We start from the raw sequence: 25,000 nt of genomic DNA on the forward strand, positions 1-25,000 counted from the left end.
GTTAATAATGAAGAAGAAAGCTGTGGTCTGCAGGAAGATATCGATGGACTGGTCAGTTGGCAGAACAGAGGCAAATGGAATTCAATCCGGAAAAGTGTGAGGTAATGCATTTGGGGAGGGCTAACAAGGCAAGGGAATACACATTAAATGGTAGGACACTGAGCAGTGTAGAGGTACAGAGGGACCTTGGAGAGCAGGTCCCACAGATCCCTGAAGGTAGCAGGCCAGGTGGATAAGGTGGTTAAGAAGGCATACGGAATACTTACCTTTATTAGCCGAGGCATAGAATACAAGAGCAGGGAGGTTATGCTTGAACTGTATAAAATACTGGTTGGACCACAGCTAGAGTACTGCGTGCAGTTCTGGTCACCGCATTACAGGAAAGGTGTGATTGCACTAGAGAGGGTACAGAGGAGATTTATGAGGATGTTGCCAGGACTGGAAAACTTTTGCTATGAGGAAAGACTGGATAGGCTTGAAACAGAGGAGGCTGAGGGGAGATTTAATTGAGGTGTACAAAATTATGAGGGGCCTTTAGTGTGATAGCATGAATAGGAAGGACCTGTTTCCTTTAGTAGAGGGGTCAACAACCAGGGGGCGTAGATTTAAAGTAATTGGGGGGAGGTTTAGAGGGGATTTGAGGGGAATTATCTTTACCCAGAGGGTGGTGGGGGTCTGGAACTCACGGCCTGAAAGGGCGGTCGAGGCAGAAACCCTCATATTTAAAAAGTACTTGGATGTGCACTTGAAGTGTCGTAACCTGCAGGGCTATGGACCTAGAGCTGGAAAGTGGGATTAGGCCGGCACGGACACGGGGGGCCGAAATGGCCTCCTTCTACATAAGAACATAAGAAATAGGAGCAGGAGTAGGCCATACGGCCCCTGAAGCCTGCTCCTCTATTTAATACGATCATGCCTGATCCAATCATGGACTCAGGTCCACTTCCCTGTCCGCTCCCCATAACCCCTTATTCCCTTATCGGTTAAGAGCTGTGTTGTAATTTTCCTTGATTCTATGGGGTTGAAATTTGGCGCTGTTGTTTTTGAGAAAGTGTCAACACCCGAGTCCCAATTTTACCGCCGGGCGTTAGATGCAGGCTCCAACTGCCAACTTCAGTTTTTAACGGCCAAAGATGAGAGAGCAGCACTAAAAAGTGGCGGTGTACACTCTTCCTCAGGTGGGAACTCAGGGGGCCGTTTCCCAGCGAGCACGGCGGCAGCCTCCCGATGAATGTGCTCGCTGGGAAACGGGAAAAAAGATACTTCTCCGACCCACACACAAATCCCTTTGACAGGTTCATAAAGTGAAACAGCAATAGTAATGTGATCATTCATGAGAGATTGAGCAGACTAGGCCTATATTCTCTAGAGTTTAGAAGAATGAGAGGTGATCGCATTGAAATGTACTAAATTCTTACAGGGTTTGACAGGGTAGATGCAGGGAGGATGTTTTCTCCCGGGCTGGGGAGTGTAGAACCAGGGGTCACAGTCTCAGGATAAGGGGTTGGCCATTTAGGACTGAGATGAGGAGAAATTTCTTCTCTCAGAGGGTGGTGAATCTTTGAGTATATTCAAGACAGAGATCGACAGATTTTTGAATATTAAGGGAATCAAGAGATGTGGAGAAAGTGGAGTTGAGGTACTGCCTGGAAGGGTGGTAAATGCAGAAACCCTCACCACTTTTAAGAGATGGTTGGATGAGCACTTAAAGTGCAGCAACCTGCAGGGTTACGGAACTAGAGCTGGTAATTGGGATTGGTCTGGATAACCTTTTGCTGGCCGGAGCAGATATAATGGTAAGTACTGCAGGGAATCGAATACGGCCAGGGTGATCTCCTGGACTAGTGTCGATCGTCTGGATGGGTCAGAGAGGAATTTTCGCAGATTTTTTTCTCCCGAAATTGGCCTGGGTTTTTACCTGGTTTTTGCCTCTCCCAGGAGATCACATGGCTCCGGTTGGGGTGGAGTGTAGAATGTTTCAGTATCAGGGGTGTTGCAGTTGTGTGAGGCGGACTGGTTGGGCTGGGTGCTCTTTGCCTTTCCGTCATTGTTCATAGGTTTATATGTAACCTTCAGGGCTGCTGACCCAGGGCCGTGCGGCTCTTTGTCGGCCGGCACGGACATGATGGGCCGAAATGGCCTCCTTCTGCGCTGTAAATTTCTATATTTCTATGCTTCTAAGATCAGCCATGATCTCATTGAATGGTGGAGCAGGCTCGAGGGGCCGAATGGCCGACTCCTGCTCCTAGTTCTTATGTTCTTAACTGTTACAACTAATGAAAAAATGAAGAAGTAAATAAAGAAAAAAAGCTTACCTCGCTCTCTGCCTGATTCTGCCCAAGTTCCGCTCTTTAACCACTACTCTTTGCAGGCTGTACAAAGCAAATATTGCGCCAAAGAGGCGTTGTATGCTGGATGACGCCACCACATGGGTGGCATTAGCTAACGCGGCACTGCCTCTTGGCGCCTCTGCCAAAGGGCCGACTAAATCTCAGCCAAGGCATGGATACCGCTTTCCGTTGAAGGTAGGCCTTTTGCCTCCCGTTTGCTGCCTCCCACGTGCAGTAACAGGCAGCGTCGACAGCCAAATTTCGACCCTGGGGTCTTAAAAGAAGTGGCTGCAGAGATAGTGGATGCATTGGTTGTAATCTACCAAAATTCCCTGGATTCTGGAGAGGTCCCAACAGATTGGAAAACCACAAATGTAACGCCCCTATTTAAAAAAGAAGGCAGACAGAAAGCAGGAAACTATAGACCAGTTACAACTATACAGGGTATTGGTAAGGCCACACCTGGAGTACTGTGTACAGTTTTGGTCTCCGTATTTAAGGAGGGATATACTTGCATTGGAGGCTGTTCAGAGAAGGTTCACTCGGTTGATTCCTGAGATGAGGGGTTGAGTTATGAAGAAAGGTTGAGCAGGTTGGGCCTCTACTCATTGGAGTTTAGAAGAATGAGGGGTGATCTTATTGAAACGTATAAGATTCTCAGGGGGCTTGATGCAGAGAGGATGTTTCCCCTCGTGGGGGCATCTAAAACTAGGGGACATAGTTTCAGAATAAGGGCTCATCCATTTAAAACGGAAATGAGGAGGAATTTCTTCTCTCAGATGGCCGTGAATCTTTGGAATTCTCTGCCCCAGAGAGCTGTGGAGGCTGGGTCACTGAATATATTTAAGGTGGAGATAGACAGATTTTTGAACCATAAGGGAGTAAAGGGTTATGGGGAGCGGGCGGGGAAGTGGAGTTGAAGCCAAGAGCAGATTAGCCATGATCTTATTGAATGGCGGAGCAGGCTCGAGGGGTTGTATGACCTACTCCTGCTGCTATTATGACCCCTGCTATTCCATGAAAGGCGCTATACAAATACAAGTTGTTGTTGTTCTTGTGTCCCTGTTTACCGCCCTCACCTCCACTTTTATTGTGGGCTTGAGGCAGTGTGTGTTGCTCAGTATGATTGAGCCCGGCTCCGCTAGCTCCAGCTCCGCACGTTGAATCTTCCGTCCCGGGTCCAGTTTCAGTTCATAGCTGATGTTAATCGAGGGGGCCGCTGAGGGAACACAACAATGCAGAGCCGGGAGTGAGTGTTGCGTCTGATTCCAGGCATCGCGCGTTAGGAGGGAGGGCAAGGCGTTGGAAGAGGGTGCAGTGGGGATTGACCAGAATGGTACCAGGGGTGAGGGACTTCAGTAACATGGGGAGACTGGAGAAGCTGGGATTGTTCTCCTTAGAGCAGAGAAGGTTAAGGGGAGAGTGACCAGAATGGTACCAGGGGTGAGGGACTTCAGTAACATGGGGAGACTGGAGAAGCTGGGGTTGTTCTCCTTAGAGCAGAGAAGGTTAAGGGGAGATTGACCAGAATGGTACCAGGGATGGGGAACTTCAGTTACATGGGGAGACTGGAGAAGCTGGGATTGTTCTCGTTAGAGCAGAGAAGGTTAAGGGGAGATTGACCAGAATGGTACCGGGGATGGGGAACTTCAGTTACACGGGGAGACTGGAGAAGCTGGGGTTGTTCTCCTTAGAGCAGAGAAGGTTAAGGGGAAATTGACCGGAATGGTACCAGGGATGGGGAACTTCAGTTACATGGGGAGACTGGAGAAGCTGGGGTTGTTCTCCTTAGAGCAGAGAAGGTTAAGGGGAGATTGACCAGAATGGTACCGGGGATGGGGAACTTCAGTTACATGGGGAGACTGGAGAAGCTGGGGTTGTTCTCCTTAGAGCAGAGAAGGTTAAGGGGAGAGTGACCAGAATGGTACCAGGGATGGGGGACTTCAGTTACATGGGTAGACTGGAGAAGCTGGGATTGTTCTCCTTAGAGCAGAGAAGGTTAAGGGGAGAGTGACCAGAATGGTACCAGGGATGGGGAACTTCAGTTACATGGGGAGACTGGAGAAGCTGGGATTGTTCTCCTTAGAGCAGAGAAGGTTAAGGGGAGAGTGACCAGAATGGTACCAGGGATGGGGAACTTCAGTTACATGGGGAGACTGGAGAAGCTGGGGTTGTTCTCCTTAGAGCAGAGAAGGTTGAGGGGATTGACCAGAATGGTACCAGGGATGGGGAACTTCAGTTACATGGGGAGACTGGGGAAGCTGGGGTTGTTCTCCTTAGAGCAGAGAAGGTTGAGGGGAGAGTGACCAGAATGGTACCAGGGATGGGGAACTTCAGTTATGTGGGGAGACTGGAGAAGCTGGGGTTGTTCTCCTTAGAGCAGAGAAGGTTAAGGGGAGAGTGACTAGAATGGTACCAGGGATGGGGAACTTCAGTTACATGGAGAGACTGGAGAAGCTGGGATTGTTCTCCTTAGAGCAGAGAAGGTTAAGGGGAGAGTGACTAGAATGGTACCAGGGATGGGGAACTTCAGTTACATGGAGAGACTGGAGAAGCTGGGGTTGTTCTCCTTAGAGCAGAGAAGGTTGAGGGGAGAGTGACCAGAATGGTACCAGGGATGGGGAACTTCAGTTATGTGGGGAGACTGGAGAAGCTGGGGTTGTTCTCCTTAGAGCAGAGAAGGTTGAGGGGATTGACCAGAATGGTACCAGGGATGGGGAACTTCAGTTATGTGGGGAGACTGGAGAAGCTGGGATTGTTCTCCTTAGAGCAGAGAAGGTTGAGGGGAGACTGACCAGAATGGTACCAGGGATGGGGAACTTCAGTTACATGGGGAGACTGGAGAAGCTGGGATTGTTCTCCTTAGAGCAGAGAAGGTGAAGGGGAGAGTGACCAGAATGGTACCAGGGATGGGGAACTTCAGTTACATGGGGAGACTGGAGAAGCTGGGATTGTTCTCTTTAGAGCAGAGAAGGTTAAGGGGAGATTTGATGAGGTTTTCGAAATCATGAACGGTTTTGATAGAGTAAATAAGGAGGAATTGCTTCCAGTGGCTGACGGGTCAAGAACCAGAGGACTAAGATTTAAGGTCGTTGCTAAAGAACCAAAGGCGATATGAGGAAAACCTTTTTTAGGCAGCGAGTTGTTGTGATCTGGAACGCGCGCTGCCTGAAAGGGCGGTGGAAGCAGATTCAATAGTAATTTTCAAAGGGGAATCGGATAAATACTTGAAAGGGGAAAAAGTTACAGGGCTATGGGGGAAGAGCAGGGGGGAGTGGGACTAATTGGACAGATCTTTCAAAGAGCCGGTTTGGGCATGATGGGCCGAATAGCCTCCTTCCATGCTGTATAATTCTGATTCTCTCTGATATAGAACAACAGATACTCGGGAGTGAGTTACAGACTGGGATCTAATCGAGGGGTTCGGGGGTTTATATGTAGAATAACATATACCTGGGAGTGAGTTACAGACTGGGATCTAATCGAGGTGTTCGGGGGGTTTATATATAGAATAACAGATACCTGGGAGTGAGTTACAGACTGGAATCTAATCGAGGGGTTCGGGGGGTTTATATATAGAATAACAGATACCTGGGAGTGAGTTACAGACTGGAATCTAATCGAGGGGTTCATATATAGAATAACAGATACCAGGGAGTGAGTTACAGACTGGGATCTAATCGAGGGGTTCGGGGGTTTATATATAGAACAACAGATACCCGGGACTGAGTTACAGGCTGGAATCTAATCGAGGGGTTCGGGGGGTTTATATATAGAATAACAGATACCCGGGAGTGAGTTACAGGCTGGAATCTAATCGAGGGGTTCGGGGGGTTTATATATAGAATAACAGATACCCGGGAGTGAGTTACAGGCTGGAATCTAATCGAGGGGTTCGTGAGGGTTTATATATAGAATAACAGATACCCGGGAGTGAGTTACAGGCTGGAATCTAATCGAGGGGTTCGGGGGTTTATATATAGAATAACAGATACCCGGGAGTGAGTTACAGGCTGGAATCTAATCGAGGGGTTCGGGGGTTTATATATAGAATAACAGATACCCGGGAGTGAGTTACAGGCTGGAATCTAATCGAGGGGTTCGGGGGGGTTTATATTTAGAATAACAGATACCCGGGAGTGAGTTACAGGCTGGAATCTAATCGAGGGGTTCGGGGGGTTTATATATAGAATAACAGATACTTGGGAGTGAGTTACAGGCTGGAATCTAATCGAGGGATTTGGGGGGTTTATATATAGAATAACAGATACCAGGGAGTGAGTTACAGACTGGGATCTAATCGAGAGGTTCGGGGGTTTATATATAGAACAACAGATACCCGGGACTGAGTTACAGGCTGGAATCTAATCGAGGGGTTCGGGGGGTTTATATATAGAATAACAGATACCCGGGAGTGAGTTACAGGCTGGAATCTAATCGAGGGGTTCGGGGGGTTTATATATAGAATAACAGATACCCGGGAGTGAGTTACAGGCTGGAATCTAATCGAGGGGTTCGTGAGGGTTTATATATAGAATAACAGATACCCGGGAGTGAGTTACAGGCTGGAATCTAATCGAGGGGTTCGGGGGTTTATATATAGAATAACAGATACCCGGGAGTGAGTTACAGGCTGGAATCTAATCGAGGGGTTCGGGGGTTTATATATAGAATAACAGATACCCGGGAGTGAGTTACAGGCTGGAATCTAATCGAGGGGTTCGGGGGGGTTTATATTTAGAATAACAGATACCCGGGAGTGAGTTACAGGCTGGAATCTAATCGAGGGGTTCAGGGGGTTTATATATAGAATAACAGATACCCGGGAGTGAGTTACAGGCTGGAATCTAATCGAGGGGTTCAGGGGGTTTATATATAGAATAACAGATACCCGGGAGTGAGTTACAGGCTGGAATCTAATCGAGGGGTTCGGGGGGTTTATATATAGAATAACAGATACTTGGGAGTGAGTTACAGGCTGGAATCTAATCGAGGGATTTGGGGGGTTTATATATAGAATAACAGATACCAGGGAGTGAGTTACAGACTAGAATCTAATCGAGGGGTTCGGGGGGTTTATATATAGAATAACAGATACCCGGGAGTGAGTTACAGGCTGGAATCTAATCGAGGGGTTCGGGAGGGTTTATATATAGAATAACAGATACCCGGGAGTGAGTTACAGGCTGGAATCTAATCGAGGGGTTCGGGGGTTTATATATAGAATAACAGATACCCGGGAGTGAGTTACAGGCTGGAATCTAATCGAGGGGTTCGGGGGTTTATATATAGAATAACAGATACCCGGGAGTGAGTTACAGGCTGGAATCTAATCGAGGGGTTCGGGGGGGTTTATATTTAGAATAACAGATACCCGGGAGTGAGTTACAGGCTGGAATCTAATCGAGGGGTTCGGGGGGTTTATATATAGAATAACAGATACTTGGGAGTGAGTTACAGGCTGGAATCTAATCGAGGGATTTGGGGGGTTTATATATAGAATAACAGATACCAGGGAGTGAGTTACAGACTAGAATCTAATCGAGGGGTTCGGGGGGTTTATATATAGAATAACAGATACCCGGGAGTGAGTTACAGGCTGGAATCTAATCGAGGGGTTCGGGGGGTTTATATATAGAATAACAGATACTTGGGAGTGAGTTACAGGCTGGAATCTAATCGAGGGGTTTGGGGGGTTTATATATAGAATAACAGATACCAGGGAGTGAGTTACAGACTAGAATCTAATCGAGGGGTTCGGGGGGTTTATATATAGAATAACAGATACCCGGGAGTGAGTTACAGGCTGGAATCTAATTGAGAGGTTTGGGGTGTTTATATATAGAGTTACAGGCTGGAATGTAATCGGGGGGTTCATATATAGAACAACAGATACCCGGGAGTGATTGCAGGCTTGCATCCAATCGGGGTTCGCGGAGGTTTATCTATAGAATAACAGATACCTGTGAGTTACAGGCTGGGATGTAATCGAGGGGTTCGGGGGGTTTATATATAGAATAACAGATACCCGGGAGTGAGTTACAGGCTGGAATCTAATCGAGGGGTTCGGGGGGTTTATATATAGAATAACAGATACCCGGGAGTGAGTTACAGGCTGGGATGTAATCGAGGGGTTCGGGGGGGTTTAGGAATAGAAGAACGGATTTACCGAGCGCACTCTTTGTCAGCTGATGGACTGAGAAGCAGATCGTGGCCTGAATTCGCAATGGACCTGCAGAATGTTCCGGACAATCCACATCCTTCAACAGGATTTTGTTTGGCTTGAAGACCATCGAGATTGTGACATCCAAAACCGGCCTGGATCTGTCAAAACGCATTAGACATTTTTTATTAATTCGTTCCTGGTATGTGGGTGTCGCTGGCAAGGCCGGCATTTATTGCCCTCCCCTCCCCGAATTACCCTTGAGAAGGTGGTGGTGAGCCGCCTCCTTGAACCGCTGCAGTCCCGTGTGGTGAAGGTGCTCCCACAGTGCTGACTTTCTCGTAGCGGTTTTGGTCCAACTGAGTGGCTCACTGGGCCATTTCAGAGGGCAGTAAAGGCTCAACCACATTGCTGTCGGTATGGAGTCACATAGATCTGCCAGACCGGGTAAGGGCGGCAGATTTCCTTCCCGACAGGGACATTAGTGAACCAGATAGGTTTTTACAACAATCCGGTCGTTTCACAGTCACCATTACTGACACGAGCTTTTAGTTCAATTAACTGAATTTAAATTCCCCAGCTGCCAGGGTGGGATTTGAACTCACGTCTCCAGTTTATTCGTCCAGGCCTCTGGATTACTGGTCCAGTAATATAACCATTATGCTACCATACCCCAGGATTCACTCTGTCTCCCAGTCCACACTGAGGCCTGTCTATCCCTCGCTCTCTCTCTCTGTCTCTCTCACTCTGTCTGTCTCTCCGTCACTCTCTCTCTCCTCTCTCTCTTTCCCTCTCTGTCTCTCTCTCACACACTCTCTCTCTGACACACTTTCTCTCACACTCTTTCTGTCTCTCTCATTCTGTCTGTCCCTCAGTCTCTCTGTTTCCGACTCTCGGTCCCCGTCGCTCTGTGTCATTGTGTCTCTCTTTGTCTCTGTCTTTGTCACTCTCTGACCTTCGCCTGCAATTAGCAATTAGTTGTTCGGCAGACCATGTTGAGGAGTCGCTGGTGTGTCACATCTCTGAGTGACTCCTTGATGAGTGAGTGGGTTCCCCGGGAAGCGGGGGGGGGGGGATGGAGGCGGGAGAGGAACATTGCTGGAGACCGCCAGGAGGTCGGGGTCAGGGGTGAAGGGACACTTACCGAAACACGAAGACTTTTCCCAGCGCGCCCACCGCGATGTCTGTCAGGCCGTCCCCGCTGACGTCCATGGACCCGTGGATGGAACGGCCAAAGTACTTCAGGCCGCTCGCGATCTCCACCGACCTGATGCACTGTTAGAATCGCAACACAGGGGTTAGGGGTGGGGCAGGGGGCAGGGGACAAATCGACAGGGGTCAGGAGAGCAAATCGTTGGAGGTCAAAGAAGGTGCATCACCAAAGGTCAGAGGGTAATTCAACAGAGGTCAAGAGAGCACATCGCCAGAGGTCAGGAGGGCAAATTGCCAGAGGTTAGAGAGTAAATCTCCAGAGATCAGGGTTTCTGTGGGGTAGCAGTAACTGAGGCATGGGAGCAGGGACCCCACCTTCTAGCAACTGGTTACAGGACCGCCTTGACTAAGGCCTGGGAGCTGGGCCCTGCGTAGCAACCGGTTATAGGGTCGCATTGACTGAGGCCTGGGGGCAGGGCCCTGCCTAGCAACCGATTATTATTATGTTCAGAATAAATTCACAGGATTATATCGCAAGCTCAAACTGTTGTGACCTTGGTCTCTTTATTTAGACTCCAGAGCGAGGAAGCAGCATTGACAGCCAAAAGTGCCCAGTGTGTGAGGTCGTCTTCCCGCTCAACCTGGAAGACTTTGATTTTGATCAGCACGTTCTGAAGCACTTTGTTTACGTGTGTCCAGTGTGCCAAAGGACCTTTCCAGAGAACAGACAAGCTGTCTATGAAGACCATGTGCGGTCCCATTTTATGGAGGCCAACTGAGGGGCAAACAACAAACCAGTTTGAGTTCTACTTTATAAAAGGTAGTAACCATATCCAGCCTGAATTTTAATTCTAATTTTATACCTTCTTGCCCCAGGGTGCACAGGTGACCCTTAGGTCTCCCACAAGTGTGCTCCCTAGTGGCAAGTCTTACGTTTGGGAAAGGTCTACATACATACATAACATCACCCCCCCCGCAAAGTCTTATTGTGCAAGTTATTTGCAAGCTGAGGCGTTCTGGTGCCCCACGCCCCAGGTCGATTGCTTGGGTTGAAATCCTGACGTGGTGGGTTCATCCTCGTGGTTGACGGTGAAGTTGATCGTGTTAGTGGGTCGCTGGGGGCCAGGTCCTTTCATAGTGGTTCCTGGTTATCAGTCGTTCGCAGTTTGGTCTGGTCCAACTGCTTTATTCATTAGCCCCGGTACAAGTTGTCACAATCAAACACTCAGTTTTCATCACATACATTCCATTCCCCCCCCTTGGCTAATGCAGTGCTAGCGGCCTGAACATGGTCTACATCACTTATTCTGATGTCGCGTGGAGGGGCCGTGATTCTCTGCTGATGGCCTACGGAAGGCTCGGTTCTGAGTGATTCAGTCTGGTGATTGCGTAACACCCAGGATAGCCGGGTCTGTAGGGAGTCCACCGTGTAACACATGGTGCTGGGTTTAGTGATTTGGGTGCTGACCCTGAGGTCTGGCAAGCCCAGGATGGCCGCAATGGCCTTGAGACTTTCTGTAGTGACAGGAGGTCTAGTGGTCCCCGTGGACATTGGGTCATAGTATGGGGGCCCTGGACCACCGACTGCGTGTAGCCGCCCTGCTTTGCTTTGCAACGTTGGGATAGGTCTATCGTCTTTTGGCGGATAGGTTGCCACATCCCGTCTAGCAGTTCACCTTTGGCCAGCGGTGACGTGGGGATCCTGGCTGGTCCGGATCCTAAGCTGGGGGGCCCTTACGGTTGACCCCTCGCTTTCTAGCACTTCCACGACCGTAAGTGGGTCTGCAGGCTGCGCTGTTTCCATCCCGGACGTGGGCAACGGTGGCCAACTGAGAGCATGAGTGCCGCTCTCTGTGCCTGGCCCGTGGCGGATCATGTTACAGTGCACAGACAGTGTTGGACATTCACGAAACAACGCATCGATAATGGTGTCTCTGCTCTCCCAAGCTTGTGGGATGAGCAGCTTGTCTGACTCGAGCACACATTGCGACACTTTAATCCCGTGAACACAGGCTGCTGCTTTGTTTAACTTATTTGATACATGTTCAATCATTTGGGGCTCGCCCGCTACTTTTGCTTGCTGCACAACACTCCTGACCCCGTGGGGTAATATCTTACATGCTACGAATGCTTTGTTAGATACATATACAACTGGTTGGTGTTCGCCCACTACTTTGGCTTGCTGTACAACAAACCCGATCCCGTGTGATAACACATTACTTGTTACAAGTACTTTGTCAGATGCATATATGATCGGTTGGTGTTTGTCCGCTACTTTGGCTTGTTGTAAGGTACCCCCAACCCCATACAATGGTACATCATTGGCCGCAAAGGACCGCTCGCACGGGTTACATGGTGCACACAATTTATTTGAGTGTGGTGGGTTCCTGGCCTTCACCGCGGCCGCCCCTTTACCTTTGCCCCAAAGCCAGTTGTCTTCCTTGCTGGGCGACACATTACCCCGTTCTGTTGCAGTGACTTTCCGTGGTCTGGACGCTCTCTCTCGTCCCGTGGCCTGGACACTCTCTCGTCCCGTAGCCTGGACGTACCTTCGTCCCGTAGCCTGGACGTACCTTCGTCCCGTGGCCTGGACACTCTCTCGTCCCGTAGCCTGGACGTACCTTCGTCCCGTAGCCTGGACGCTCTCTCGTCCCGTGGCCTGGACGTACCTTCGTCCCGTGGCCTGGACACTCTCTCGTCCCGTAGCCTGGACGTACCTTCGTCCCGTGGCCTGGACGTACCTTCGTCCCGTGGCCTGGACGCTCTCTCGTCCCGTGGCCTGGACGCACCTTCGTCCCGTGGCCTGGACGCTCTCTCGTCCCGTGGCCTGGACGCTCTCTCGTCCCGTGGCCTGGACGCTCTCTCGTCCCGTGGTCTGGACGCACCTTCGTCCCGTGGCCTGGACGCTCTCTCGTCACGTGGTCTGGACGCTCTCTCGTCCCGTGGCCTGGACGCTCTCTCGTCCCGTGGCCTGGACGCACCTTCGTCCCGTGGCCTGGACGCTCTCTCGTCCCGTGGTCTGGACGCACCTTCGTCCCGTGGCCTGGACGCTCTCTCGTCCCGTGGTCTGGACACTCTCTCGTCCCGTGGCCTGGACGCTCTCTCGTCCCGTAGCCTGGACGTACCTTCGTCCCGTGGTCTGGACGCTCTCTCGTCCCGTGGCCTTGACGCTCTCTCGTCCCGTGGCCTGGACGTACCTTCGTCCCGTGGTCTGGACGCACTCTCGTCCCGTGGCCTGGACGCTCTCTCGTCCCGTGGCCTGGACGCTCTCTCGTCCCGTGGTCTGGACGCTCTCTCGTCCCGTGGTCTGGACACTCTCTCGTCCCGTGGTCTGGACGCTCTCTCGTCCCGTGGTCTGGACGCTCTCTCGTCCCGTGGTCTGGACGCTCTCTCGTCCCGTGGTCTGGACGCTCTCTCGTCCCGTGGCCTGGACGCTCTCTCGTCCCGTGGTCTGGACGCACTCTCGTCCCGTGGTCTGGACACTCTCTCGTCCCGTGGCCTGGACGCTCTCTCGTCCCGTAGCCTGGACGTACCTTCGTCCCGTGGTCTGGACGCTCTCTCGTCCCGTGGCCTTGACGCTCTCTCGTCCCGTGGCCTGGACGTACCTTCGTCCCGTGGTCTGGACGCACTCTCGTCCCGTGGCCTGGACGCTCTCTCGTCCCGTGGCCTGGACGCTCTCTCGTCCCGTGGTCTGGACGCTCTCTCGTCCCGTGGTCTGGACACTCTCTCGTCCCGTGGCCTGGACGTACCTTTGTCCCGTGGCCTTGACACTCTCTCGTCCCGTGGCCTGGACGCTCTCTCGTCCCGTGGTCTGGACGCTCTCTCGTCCCGTGGCCTGGACGTACCTTCGTCCCGTGGTCTGGACGCACTCTCGTCCCGTGGCCTGGACGCTCTCTCGTCCCGTGGTCTGGACGCTCTCTCGTCCCGTGGCCTTGACGCTCTCTCGTCCCGTGGTCTGGACGCTCTCTTGTCCCGTGGTCTGGACGTACCTTTGTCCCGTGGCCTTGACACTCTCTCGTCCCGTGGCCTGGACACTCTCTCGTCCCGTGGCCTGGACGTACCTTCGTCCCGTGGCCTGGACGCACTCTCGTCCCGTGGCCTGGACGCTCTCTCGTCCCGTGGTCTGGACGCTCTCTCGTCCCGTGGCCTGGACGTACCTTCGTCCCGTGGCCTGGACGCTCTCTCGTCCCGTGGTCTGGACGCTCTCTCGACCCGTGGCCTGGAAGCTCTCTCGTCCCGTGGCCTGGACGCTCTCTCGTCCCGTGGTCTGGACGCTCTCTCGTCCCGTGGCCTGGACGCTCTCTCGTCCCGTGGCCTGGACGCTCTCTCGTCCCGTGGCCTGGACGCTCTCTCGTCCCGTGGTCTGGACGCACTCTCGTCCCGTGGCCTGGACGCTCTCTCGTCCCGTGGCCTGGACGCTCTCTCGTCCCGTGGCCTGGACGCTCTCTCGTCCCGTGGTCTGGACGCTCTCTCGTCCCGTGGCCTGGACGCTCTCTCGTCCGGAGGCCTGGACGCTCTCTCGTCCCGCGGCCTGGACGCTCTCTCGTCCCGTGGCCTGGACGCTCTCTCGTCCCGTGGTCTGGACGCACCTTCGTCCCGTGGCCTGGACGCTCTCTCGTCCCGTGGTCTGGACACTCTCTCGTCCCGTGGTCTGGACACTCTCTCGTCCCGTGGCCTGGACGCTCTCTCGTCCCGTAGCCTGGACGTACCTTCGTCCCGTGGTCTGGACGCTCTCTCGTCCCGTGGCCTTGACGCTCTCTCGTCCCGTGGCCTGGACGTACCTTCGTCCCGTGGTCTGGATGCACTCTCGTCCCGTGGCCTGGACGCTCTCTCGTCCCGTGGCCTGGACGCTCTCTCGTCCCGTGGTCTGGACGCTCTCTCGTCCCGTGGTCTGGACACTCTCTCGTCCCGTGGCCTGGACTTACCTTCGTCCCGTGGTCTGGACGCTCTCTCGTCCCGTGGTCTGGACGCTCTCTCGTCCCGTGGTCTGGACGCTCTCTCGTCCCGTGGCCTGGACGCTCTCTCGTCCCGTGGTCTGGACGCTCTCTCGTCCCGTGGTCTGGACGCACTCTCGTCCCGTGGCCTGGACGCTCTCTCGTCCCGTGGTCTGGACGCTCTCTCGTCCCGTGGCCTTGACGCTCTCTCGTCCCGTGGTCTGGACGCTCTCTTGTCCCGTGGTCTGGACGTACCTTTGTCCCGTGGCCTTGACACTCTCTCGTCCCGTGGCCTGGACACTCTCTCGTCCCGTGGCCTGGACGTACCTTCGTCCCGTGGCCTGGACGCACTCTCGTCCCGTGGCCTGGACGCTCTCTCGTCCCGTGGTCTGGACGCTCTCTCGTCCCGTGGCCTGGACGTACCTTCGTCCCGTGGCCTGGACGCTCTCTCGTCCCGTGGTCTGGACGCTCTCTCGACCCGTGGCCTGGAAGCTCTCTCGTCCCGTGGCCTGGACGCTCTCTCGTCCCGTGGCCTGGACGCTCTCTCGTCCCGTGGCCTGGACGCTCTCTCGTCCCGTGGCCTGGACGCTCTCTCGTCCCGTGGTCTGGACGCACTCTCGTCCCGTGGCCTGGACGCTCTCTCGTCCCGTGGCCTGGACGCTCTCTCGTCCCGTGGCCTGGACGCTCTCTCGTCCCGTGGTCTGGACGCTCTCTCGTCCCGTGGCCTGGACGCTCTCTCGTCTTGAGGCCTGGACGCTCTCTCGTCCCGCAGCCTGGACGCTCTCTCGTCCCGTGGCCTGGACGCTCTCTCGTCCCGTGGCCTTGACGCTCTCTCGTCCCGTGGTCTGGACGCTCTCTCGTCCCGTGGCCTGGACGCTCTCTCGTCCCGAGGCCTGGACGCTCTCTCGTCCCGCGGCCTTGACGCTCTCTCGTCCCGTGGCCTGGACGCTCTCTCGTCCCGTGGCCTTGACGCTCTCGCGTCCCGTGGTCTGGACGCTCTCTCGTCCCGTGGCCTTGACGCTCTCTCGTCCCGTGGCCTGGAAGCTCTCTCGTCCCATGGCCTGGACGCTCTCTCGTCCCGTGGTCTGGACGCTCTCTCGTCCCGCGGTCTGGACGCTCTCTCGTCCCGTGGCCTGGACGCTCTCTCGTCCCGTGGCCTGGACGCTCTCTCTTCCCGTGGCCTTGACGCTCTCTCGTCCCGTGGCCTGGACGCTCTCTCGTCCCGTGGCCTGGACGCTCTCTCGTCCCGTGGCCTTGACGCACTCTCGTCCCGTGGCCTGGACGCTCTCTTGTCCCGTGGCCTGGACGTACCTTCATCCCGTTGCCTTGACGCTCTCTCGTCCCGTGGTCTGGACGCTCTCTCGTCCCGTGGACTGTACGCTCTCTCGACCCGTGGCCTGGACGCTCTCTCGTCCCGTGGCATGGACGCTCTCTCGTCCCGTGGCCTGGACGCTCTCTCGTCCCGTGGTCTGGACGCACTCTCGTCCCGTGGCCTGGACGCTCTCTCGTCCCGTGGCCTGGACGCTGTCTCGTCCCGTGGTCTGGACGCTCTCTCGTCCCGTGACCTGGACGCTCTCTCGTCCCGTGGCCTGGACGCTCTCTCGTCCCGTGACCTGGACGCTCTCTCGTCCCGTGGTCTGGACGCTCTCTCGTCCCGTGGCCTTGACGCTCTCTCGTCCCGTGGCCTGGACGCTCTCTCGTCCCGTGGCCTGGACGCTCTCTCGTCCCGCGGTCTGGACGCTCTCTCGTCCCGTGGCCTGGACGCTCTCTCGTCCCGTGGCCTTGACGCTCTCGCGTCCCGTGGTCTGGACGCTCTCTCGTCCCGTGGCTTCCCGTGGCCTGGACGCTCTCTCATCCCGTGGCCTGGACGCTCTCTCGTCCCATGGCCTGGACGATCTCTCGTCCCGTGGCCTGGACGCTCTCTCGTCCCGTGGCCTGGACGCTCTCTCGTCCCGTGGTCTGGATGCTCTCTCGTCCCGTGGCCTTGACGCTCTCTCGTCCCGTGGCCTGGACGCTCTCTCGTCCCGTGGCCTTGACGCTCTCTCGTCCCGTGGTCTGGATGCTCTCTCGTGCCCTGGTCTGGACGCTCTCTCGTACCGTGGCCTGGACGCTCTCTCGTCCCGCGGTCTGGACGCTCTCTCGTCCCATGGCCTGGACTCGCTCTCGTCCCGTGGCCTGGACGCTCTCGCGTCCCGTGGCCTGGACGCTCTCTCGTCCCGTGGCCTGGACGCTCTCTCGTCCCGTGGCCTTGACGCACTCTCGTCCCGTGGCCTGGACGCTCTCTCGTCCCGTGGCCTGGACGTACCTTCATCCCGTGGCCTTGACGCTCTCTCGTCCCGTGGCCTGGACGCTCTCTCGTCCCGTGGCCTGGACGCTCTCTCGTCCCGTGGCCTGGACGCTCTCTCGTCCCGTGGTCTGGACGCTCTCTCGTCCCGTGGCCAGGACGCTCTCTCGTCCCGTGGTCTGGACGCACTCTCGTCCCGTAGCCTGGACACTATCTCGTCCCGTGGCCTGGACGCTCTCTCGTCCCGTTGCCTTGACGCTCTCTCGTCCCGTGGCCTGGACGCTCTCTCGTCCCGTGGCCTTGACGCTCTCTCGTCCCGTGGTCTGGACGCTCTCTCGTCCCGTGGTCTGGACGCTCTCTAGTCCCGTGGCCTTGACGCTCTCTCGTCCCGTGGTCTGGACGCTCTCTTGTCCCGTGGTCTGGACGTACCTTCGTCCCGTGGCCTTGACATTCTCTCGTCCCGTGGCCTGGACACTCTCTCGTCCCGTGGCCTGGACACTCTCTCGTCCCGTGGTCTGGACGCTCTCTCATCCCGTGGTCTGGACGTACCTTCGTCCCGTGGCCTGGACGCTCTCTTGTCCCGTGGTCTGGACGCTCTCTCGTCCCGTGGCCTGGACGTACCTTCGTCCCGTGGCCTGGACGCTCTCTCGTCCCGTGGTCTGGACGCTCTCTCGTCCCGTGGCCTGGACGCTCTCTCGTCCCGTGGTCTGGACGCTCTCTCGTCCCGTGGTCAAGATGCTCTCTCGACCCGTGGCCTGGACGCTCTCTCGTCCCGTGGCCTGGACGCTCTCTCCTCCCGTGGCCTGGACGCTCTCTCGTCCCGTGGTCTGGACGCTCTCTCGTCCCGTGGCCTGGACGCTCTCTCGTCCCGTGGCTTGGACGCTCTCTCATCCCGTGGCCTGGACGCTCTCTCGTCCCGTGGCCTGGACGCTCTCTCGACCCGCGGCCTGGACGCTCTCTCGTCCCGCGGTCTGGACGCTCTCTCGTCCCGCGGTCTGGACGCTCTCTCGTCCCGTGGCCTTGACGCTCTCGCGTCCCGTGGTCTGGACGCTCTCTCGGCCCGTGGCCTTGACGCTCTCTCGTCCCGTGGCCTGGACGCTCTCTCGTCCCGTGGCCTGGACGCTCTCTCGTCCCGTGGTCTGGACACTCTCTCGTCCCGTGGCCTGGACGCTTTCTCGTCCCGTGGCCTGGACGCTCTTTCGTCCCGTGGTCTGGACGCTCTCTCGTCCCGTGGCCTGGAAGCTCTCTCGTCCCGTGGTCTGGACGCTCTCTCGTCCCGTGGCCTGGACGCTCTCTCGTCCCGTGGCCTGGACGCTCTCTCGTCCCGTGGCCTGGACGCTCTCTCGTCCCGTGGCCTTGACGCACTCTCGTCCCGTGACCTGGACGCTCTCTCGTCCCGTGGCCTGGACGTACCTTCATCCCGTGGTCTTGACGCTCTCTCGTCCCGTGGCCTGGACGCTCTCTCGTCCCGTGGCCTGGACGCTCTCTCGTCCCGTGGCCTGGACGCTCTCTCGTCCCGTGGCCTGGACGCTCTCTCGTCCCGTGGCCTGGACGCTCTCTCGTCCCGTGGTCTGGACGCTCTCTCGTCCCGTGGCCTGGACGTACCTTCGTCCCGTGGTCTGGACGCTCTCTCGTCCCGTGGTCTGGACGCTCTCTCGTCCCGTGGTCTGGACCCTCTCTCGTCCCGTGGCCTGGACGCTCTCTCGTCCCGTGGCCTTGGCGCTCTCTCGTCCCGTGGCCTGGACGCTCTCTCGTCCCGTGGCCTGGACATACCTTCGTGCCGTGGCCTTGATGCTCTCTCGTCCCGTGGCCTAGACGCTCTCTCGTCCCGTGGCCTGGACGCTCTCTCGTCCCGTGGTCTGGACGCTCTCTTGTCCCGTGGCTTGGACGTACCTTCGTCCCGTGGCCTGGACGCTCTCTCGTCCCGTGGCCTGGACACTCTCTCGTCCCGTGGCTGGACGCTCTCTCGTCCCGTGGCCTGGACGTACCTTCGTCCCGTGGCCTTGAAGCTCTCTCGTCCTGTGTCTTGGATGTACCTTCGTCCCGTGGTCTGGACGCTCTCTCGTCCCGTGGTCTGGACGCTCTCTCGTCCCGTGGCCTGGACGTACCTTCGTCCCGTGGCCTGGACGCTCTTTCGTCCCGTGGCCTGGATGCTCTATCGACCCGTGGCCTGGACGTACCTACGTCCCGTGGCCTGGACGCTCTCTCGTCCCGTGGTCTGGACGCTCTCTCGTCCCGTGGCCTGGACGCTCTCTCGTCCCGTGGCCTTGACGCTCTCTCGTCCCGTGGCCTGGACGCTCTCTCGTCCCGTGGCCTGGACATACCTTCGTCCCGTGGCCTTGACGCTCTCTCGTCCCATGGCCTAGACGCTCTCTCGTCCCGTGGCCTGGACGTACCTTCGACCCGTGGCCTGGACGCTCTCTCGTCCCGTGGTCTGGACGCTCTCTCGTCCCGTGGCCTGGACATACCTTCGTCCCGTGGCCTTGACGCTCTCTCGTCCCGTGGCCTAGACGCTCTCTCGTCCCGTGGCCTGGACGTACCTTCGTCCCGTGGCCTGGACGCTCTCTCGTCCCGTGGTCTGGACGCTCTCTCGTCCCGTGGTCTGGATGCTCTCTCGTCTCGTGGCCTGGACGTACCTTCGTCCCGTGGCCTGGACGCTCTCTCGTCCCGTGGCCTGGACACTCTCTCGTCCCGTGGCCTGGACGCTCTCTCGTCCCGTGGCCTGGACATACCTTCGTCCCGTGGCCTTGACGCTCTCTCGTCCCGTGGCTTGGACGTACCTTCATCCCGTGGTCTGGACGCTCTCTCGTCCCGTGGCTTGGACGTACCTTCATCCCGTGGTCTGGACGCTCTCTCGTCCCGTGGTCTGGACGCTCTCTCGTCCCGTGGCCTGGACGTACCTTCGTCCCATGGCCTGGACGCTCTCTCGTCCCGTGGCCTGGACGCTCTCTTGTCCCGTGGCCTGGACGCTCTCTCTTCCCGCGGTCTGGACGCTCTCTCGTCCCGTGGTCTGGACACTCTCTTGTCCCGTGGCCTGGACGCTCTCTCTTCCCGCGGTCTGGACGCTCTCTCGTCCCGTGGTCTGGACGCTCTCTCGTCCCGTGGTCTGGACACTCTCTTGTCCCGTGGTCTGGACGCTCTCTCGTCCCGTGGCCTGGACACTCTCTCGTCCCGTGGTCTGGACGCTCTCTCGTCCCGTGATCTGGACGCTCTCTTGTCCCGTGGCCTGGACGTACCTTAGTCTCGTGGCCTGGACGCTCTCTCGTCCCGTGGCCTGGACGTACCTTCGTCCCGTGGCCTGGACGTACCTTCATCCCGTAGCCTGGACGCTCTCTCATCCCGTGGCCTGGACGCTCGCTCGTCCCGTAGCCTGGATGCTCTCTCGTCCCGTGGCCTGGACGTACCTTCGTCCCGTGGCCTGGACGCTCTCTCGTCCCGTGGCCTGGATGCTCTCTCGTCCCGTGGCCTGGACGTACCTTCGTCCCGTGGCCTGGACGCTCTCTCGCCCCGTGGCCTGGACGTACCTTCGTCCCGTGGTCTGGACGCTCTCTCGCCCCGTGGCCTGGACGCTCTCCCGTCCCGTGGTCTGGACGCTCTCTCGTCCCGTGGTCTGGACGCTCTCTCGTCCCGTGGCCTGGACGCTCTCTCGTCCCGTGGCCTGGACGCTCTCTCGTCCCGTGGCCTGGACGCTCTCTCGTCCCGTGGCCTGGACGTACCTTCGTCCCGTGGTCTGGACGCTCTCTCGTCCCGTGGCCTGGACGCTCTCTCGTTCCGTGGTCTGGACGCTCTCTCGTCCCGTGGCCGTGATGCCGACTGCCGTGATCTTCCTCTCTAGGTATTTTGCCTCTGGCGTCGAGAAGACGCATTCAATCATTTCAGCCGGAGTCCCACTCCGCATGGATGACCTGGAGCCTCTTCCATCATCACGAAAGGGTCATCGGCTTCGAGTGGTGCTCGGTTGATCGTCACCTCCTCGTGGCCGTGATGAGCGGCCTGTGCTTCGGGGATCTGCACTTAGATGCCTGGTTCAGCTGGAAGTGGGGGTTTGCTTGGCTTTTGGGAAAGGGAGGCCTTGTTTGCCGGAGAGGGTACACAGAAGTCTTCCCAGTTCCATCGAATCTTCCCCATCCACCTCCTGCCAAGCAGCGTTGGCCCATCACCTGAGACAATCCACAGTGGTAATTCATGCACTGCTCCCTCATGGAATACTCTTATATCCGCACTGCCAAAAGCTGGTATCAGGTCCTTGGTGTAGTTGCGCAGCTTTGCCTGAATCGGGATCAACTCGGGTCGCTTGGATTCGTTGCTCCACAGCCTCTCGAAAGCGTTCTAGCTCATGCCTGATTGACTCACCCCCGTGTCTAGTTCCATGGAGACTGGAGTGCCGTTAAGTTCAACTTTTAACATTATCGGAGGGTTTTTGGTGGTGAAGGTGTGTATCCCATATTCTTCCTCTTCATCCTCAGGTTCAATTGCCTCTCCTGCTCGTTCATTGTGATCCTCGCTGGATCGGTTGTCCTCTCCTGACTCTGCCACGTGGTGAGTCAGAGATCGTTTACACATTCGCAGGAGGTGCCCCATTGTTCCACTGCCCTTGGACACATAGGGCTTGAATCGACATTGATGAGCTCTATGGCTGCCCCGCAGTGCCAACATGGTACTAATTGATCTGCATTCACGCCCCACGGTGGACTCTGAGTCACTCTAGGCCTAGGTCTGGCCTCTGCAACTGTGTGGGCCCTGCCCTGTGCCGTTCTGCCTGCTGCAAACATGAATTTGTCATGGTGCTCGTCTGTGAGCTTCGATTCTGTGAAGATATCTGTTTCGTGTTATCGTTCGTGGATATAAAGGCCTGGGCTATTGTGATGGCCTTGCTCAGATCTAGGGATTCGGCAAACAGCAGTTTGCGAAGGATGACCTCGTGGCCAATTCCAAGCACGAAAAAGTCCCGCATCATTTCCCCCAAGGATCCTGCAAAGTCACACTGCCCTTAGATCGGCGACAAAACTCACCACGTTCTGACCCTCGGAGCGACGTTGCGTGTAAAAGCGGTACCCGGCCATCGGGATGCTTTCCTTTGGCTTGAGATGTTCCTTAGCCTGCGCACACAGCTCTGCGTAAGATTTGTCTGTTATTTTGACCGGTGCCAGCAAGTTTTTTAGGGGGCCATATACTGATGACCCACATAGGGTGAGGAGAATCGCCCTGCGCTTGGCCTCCGTCTCAGCCTTGTCCAATTCATTGGCCACAAAGTGCTGGTCGAGGTGCTCAACGAAGGCTTCCCAATCATCACCCTCAACAAATCTCTCAAGAATGCCAATGGCAGCCATTACCGCGTGAAAGTTCGTGATCCGTTACTTGTCGCCAATTTGTTATGTTCAGAATAAGTCCACAGGACTATATTGTAAGCTCAAACTGTTGTGACCTTGGTCTTTTTATTCAGACTTCAGAGTGAGGAAGCAGCATGGTGAGTCACCTTTTATACCTGCTTGCCCCAGGGTGCACAGGTGACCCTTAGGTCTCCCACAGGTGTGCCCCCTAGTGGCAAGTCTTACATTTGGGTAAGGTCTACATACATACATAACAGTTATAGGGCCGCACTGACTGCGGCCTGGGAGCAGGGCCCTGCCTAGCAACCAGTCGCATTCTGACCAAGAGTTAATGCTTTGGGTGCCAGAGAAGAGGAAGGAAGTAAAAGTTCACAGAAAAGAGGAATCTCATGCAATCTCACCGCAGTTTCACAACATTTCCCTCCCCAGTGCAATACGTTGGCTGCTGACACTTCGCAGCAAGAAAAATATATTCCAGTGAGGAGAAAAGGGTGTAAAAGAAAAGAGAGCCATCCGTGGCTAACTAAAGAAATAAAAGGTGGTATCCAATTAAAAACAAGGCATACAAAATGGTTAAAACTAATGGGAGGACAGAAGATTGGGAAGCTTTTAAAAGCCAGCAAAGAACGACTAAAAAAATGATTAAGAAAGGGAAGATAGACTATGAAAGGAAGATAGCACGAAATATAAAAACAGATAGCAAGAGTTTCGACGGGTATATAAAAAGGAAAAGAGTGGCGAAAGTAAATGTTGGTCCCTTAGAGACCAGGGAATTAGTAATGGGGAACATGGAGATGGCAGAAACTCTGAGCAAATATTTTGTATCAGTCTTTATGATAGAGCACACAGACAATATCCCAACAGTGGTTAGTCAAGGGGCTATAGGGGGGGAGGAACTTAACATAATCACATAGAAACTTAGAAATTAGGTGCAGGAGTAGGCCATTCAGCCTTTCGAGCCTGCACCACCATTCAATAAGATCATGTTGATCATTCAACCTCAGTACCCCTTTTCTGCTTTCTCTCCATACCCCTTGATCAATCACTAAGGAGGTGGTAGTCAGTAAGATAATGGGACTAAAGGCGGATAAATCTCCTGGACCTGATGGCTTGCATCCTCGGGTCTTAAGAGAAGTAGCGGCAGGGATAGTGGATGCATTGGTTGTAATTTACCAAAATTCCCTGGATTCTGGGGAGGTCCCAGCAGATTGGAAAACTGCAAATGTAACGCCCCTATTTAAAAAGCAGGAAACTATAGACCAGTTAGCCGAACATCTGTGGCTGGGAATTTGACAAGGTGCCACATAAAAGGTTACTGCACAAGATAAAAGTTCACGGGGTTGGGGGTAATATATTAGCATGGATTGAGGATTGGCTAACTAACAGAAAACAGAGTCGGGATAAATGGGTCATTCTTGGGTTGGCAATCAGTAACTAGTGGGGTGCCACAGGGATCAGTACTGGGACCCCAACTATTTATAATCTATATTAACGACTTGGAAGAAGGGACTGAGTGTAATGTAGCCAAGTTTGCTGACGATACAAAGATGGGAGGAAAAGCAATGTGTGAGGAGGACACAAAAAATCTGTAAAAGGACACAGTTAGGCTCAGTGAGTGGGCAAAAATTTGGCAGATGGAGTATAATGTTGGAAAGTGTGAGATCATGCACTTTGGCAGAAAAAAATCAAAGAGCAAGTTATTATTTAAATGGAGAAAGATTGCAAAGTGCCGCAGTACAGCGGGACCTGGGGGTACTTGTGCATGAAACACAAAAGGTTAGTATGCAGGTACAGCAAGTGATCAGCAAGGCCAATGGAATCTTGGCCTTTATTGCAAAGGGGATGGAGTATAAAAGCAGGGAAGTCTTGCTCCAGTTATACAGGTTATTGGTGAGGCCACACCTGGAATACTACGTGCAGTTTTGGTTTCAATATTTACGAAAGGATATACTTGCTTTGGAGACAGTTCAGAGAAGGTTCGCTCGGTTGATTCTGGGGATGAGGGGGTTGACTTATGAGGAAACGTTCAATAGGTTGGGCCTCTACTCATTGGAATTCAGAAGAATGGGAGGTGATCTTATCGAAACGTATAAGATTATGAGGGGGCTTGACAAGATGGATGCAGAGAGGATGTTTCCACTGATGGGGGAGTCTAGAACTAGAGGGCATGATCTTAGAATAAGGGGCCGCCCATTTAAAACTGAGATGAGGAGAAATGTCTTCTCTCTGAGGGTTGTAAATCTGTGGAATTCGGTGCCTCAGAGAGCTGTGGAGGCTGGGTCATTGAATATATTTAAGACAGAAATAGACAGTTTCTTAACCGATAAGGGAATAAGTGATTATGGGGAGCGAGCAGGGAAGTGGAGCTGAGTCCATGATCAGATCAGACCATGATTGTATTGAATGGCGAAGCAGGCTCGAGGGGCTGTATGGCCTACTCCTGCTCCTATTTCTTATGTTTTTAACTGACGGTGACCGTCCCACAGCCCAAGGTTCCAAGGGGCGAAAGTTCCGTGCGGCCCGATTGGGGGCGGTAACCATCCAGGGCCGGGACTTCCATCGCTGCCTCCCCGCCCGCCCGGCCGCAGAATTGGGCTCACCGCCCCTCAAAGGGAGCAGAGCGCAATCTCTTTCGCTCACCTTCGCTTCCGGGCAGTTCCAGCGGCGCCGCGCGGATGCTCTAACGTAGCGCTGACGCGCTTCAACACCCGTCCCCGAAGCTTAAAGTGTCAGGTCGCTGCACTCTCTGCAAGGCCTCTGATGGCCACCACTGGGCCACCAGGGCAGCGTGGGACCGAGCCAGCAGC

General features: G+C 55.2%; 1 protein-coding gene across 1 annotated transcript in view; it reads right to left on the reverse strand.

Moving 5' to 3' along the window:
• LOC139248108 (integrin alpha-D-like) overlaps positions 1-25,000 on the reverse strand; it is a 203,814-nt gene that overhangs the window by 52,627 nt on the left and 126,187 nt on the right. Inside the window, exons 15-17 of the mRNA XM_070871858.1 lie at positions 9,638-9,768; positions 8,500-8,654; positions 3,410-3,549 (exon numbers count right to left, since the gene is read on the reverse strand). Of these exons, the coding sequence (XP_070727959.1) occupies positions 3,410-3,549; positions 8,500-8,654; positions 9,638-9,768 (426 nt within the window). The remainder of the gene's footprint in view (positions 1-3,409; positions 3,550-8,499; positions 8,655-9,637; positions 9,769-25,000) is intronic.

Source organism: Pristiophorus japonicus, unplaced genomic scaffold (genome assembly GCF_044704955.1).
Source record: "Pristiophorus japonicus isolate sPriJap1 unplaced genomic scaffold, sPriJap1.hap1 HAP1_SCAFFOLD_29, whole genome shotgun sequence".
In the NCBI taxonomy this organism is placed as follows: domain Eukaryota; kingdom Metazoa; phylum Chordata; class Chondrichthyes; family Pristiophoridae; genus Pristiophorus; species Pristiophorus japonicus.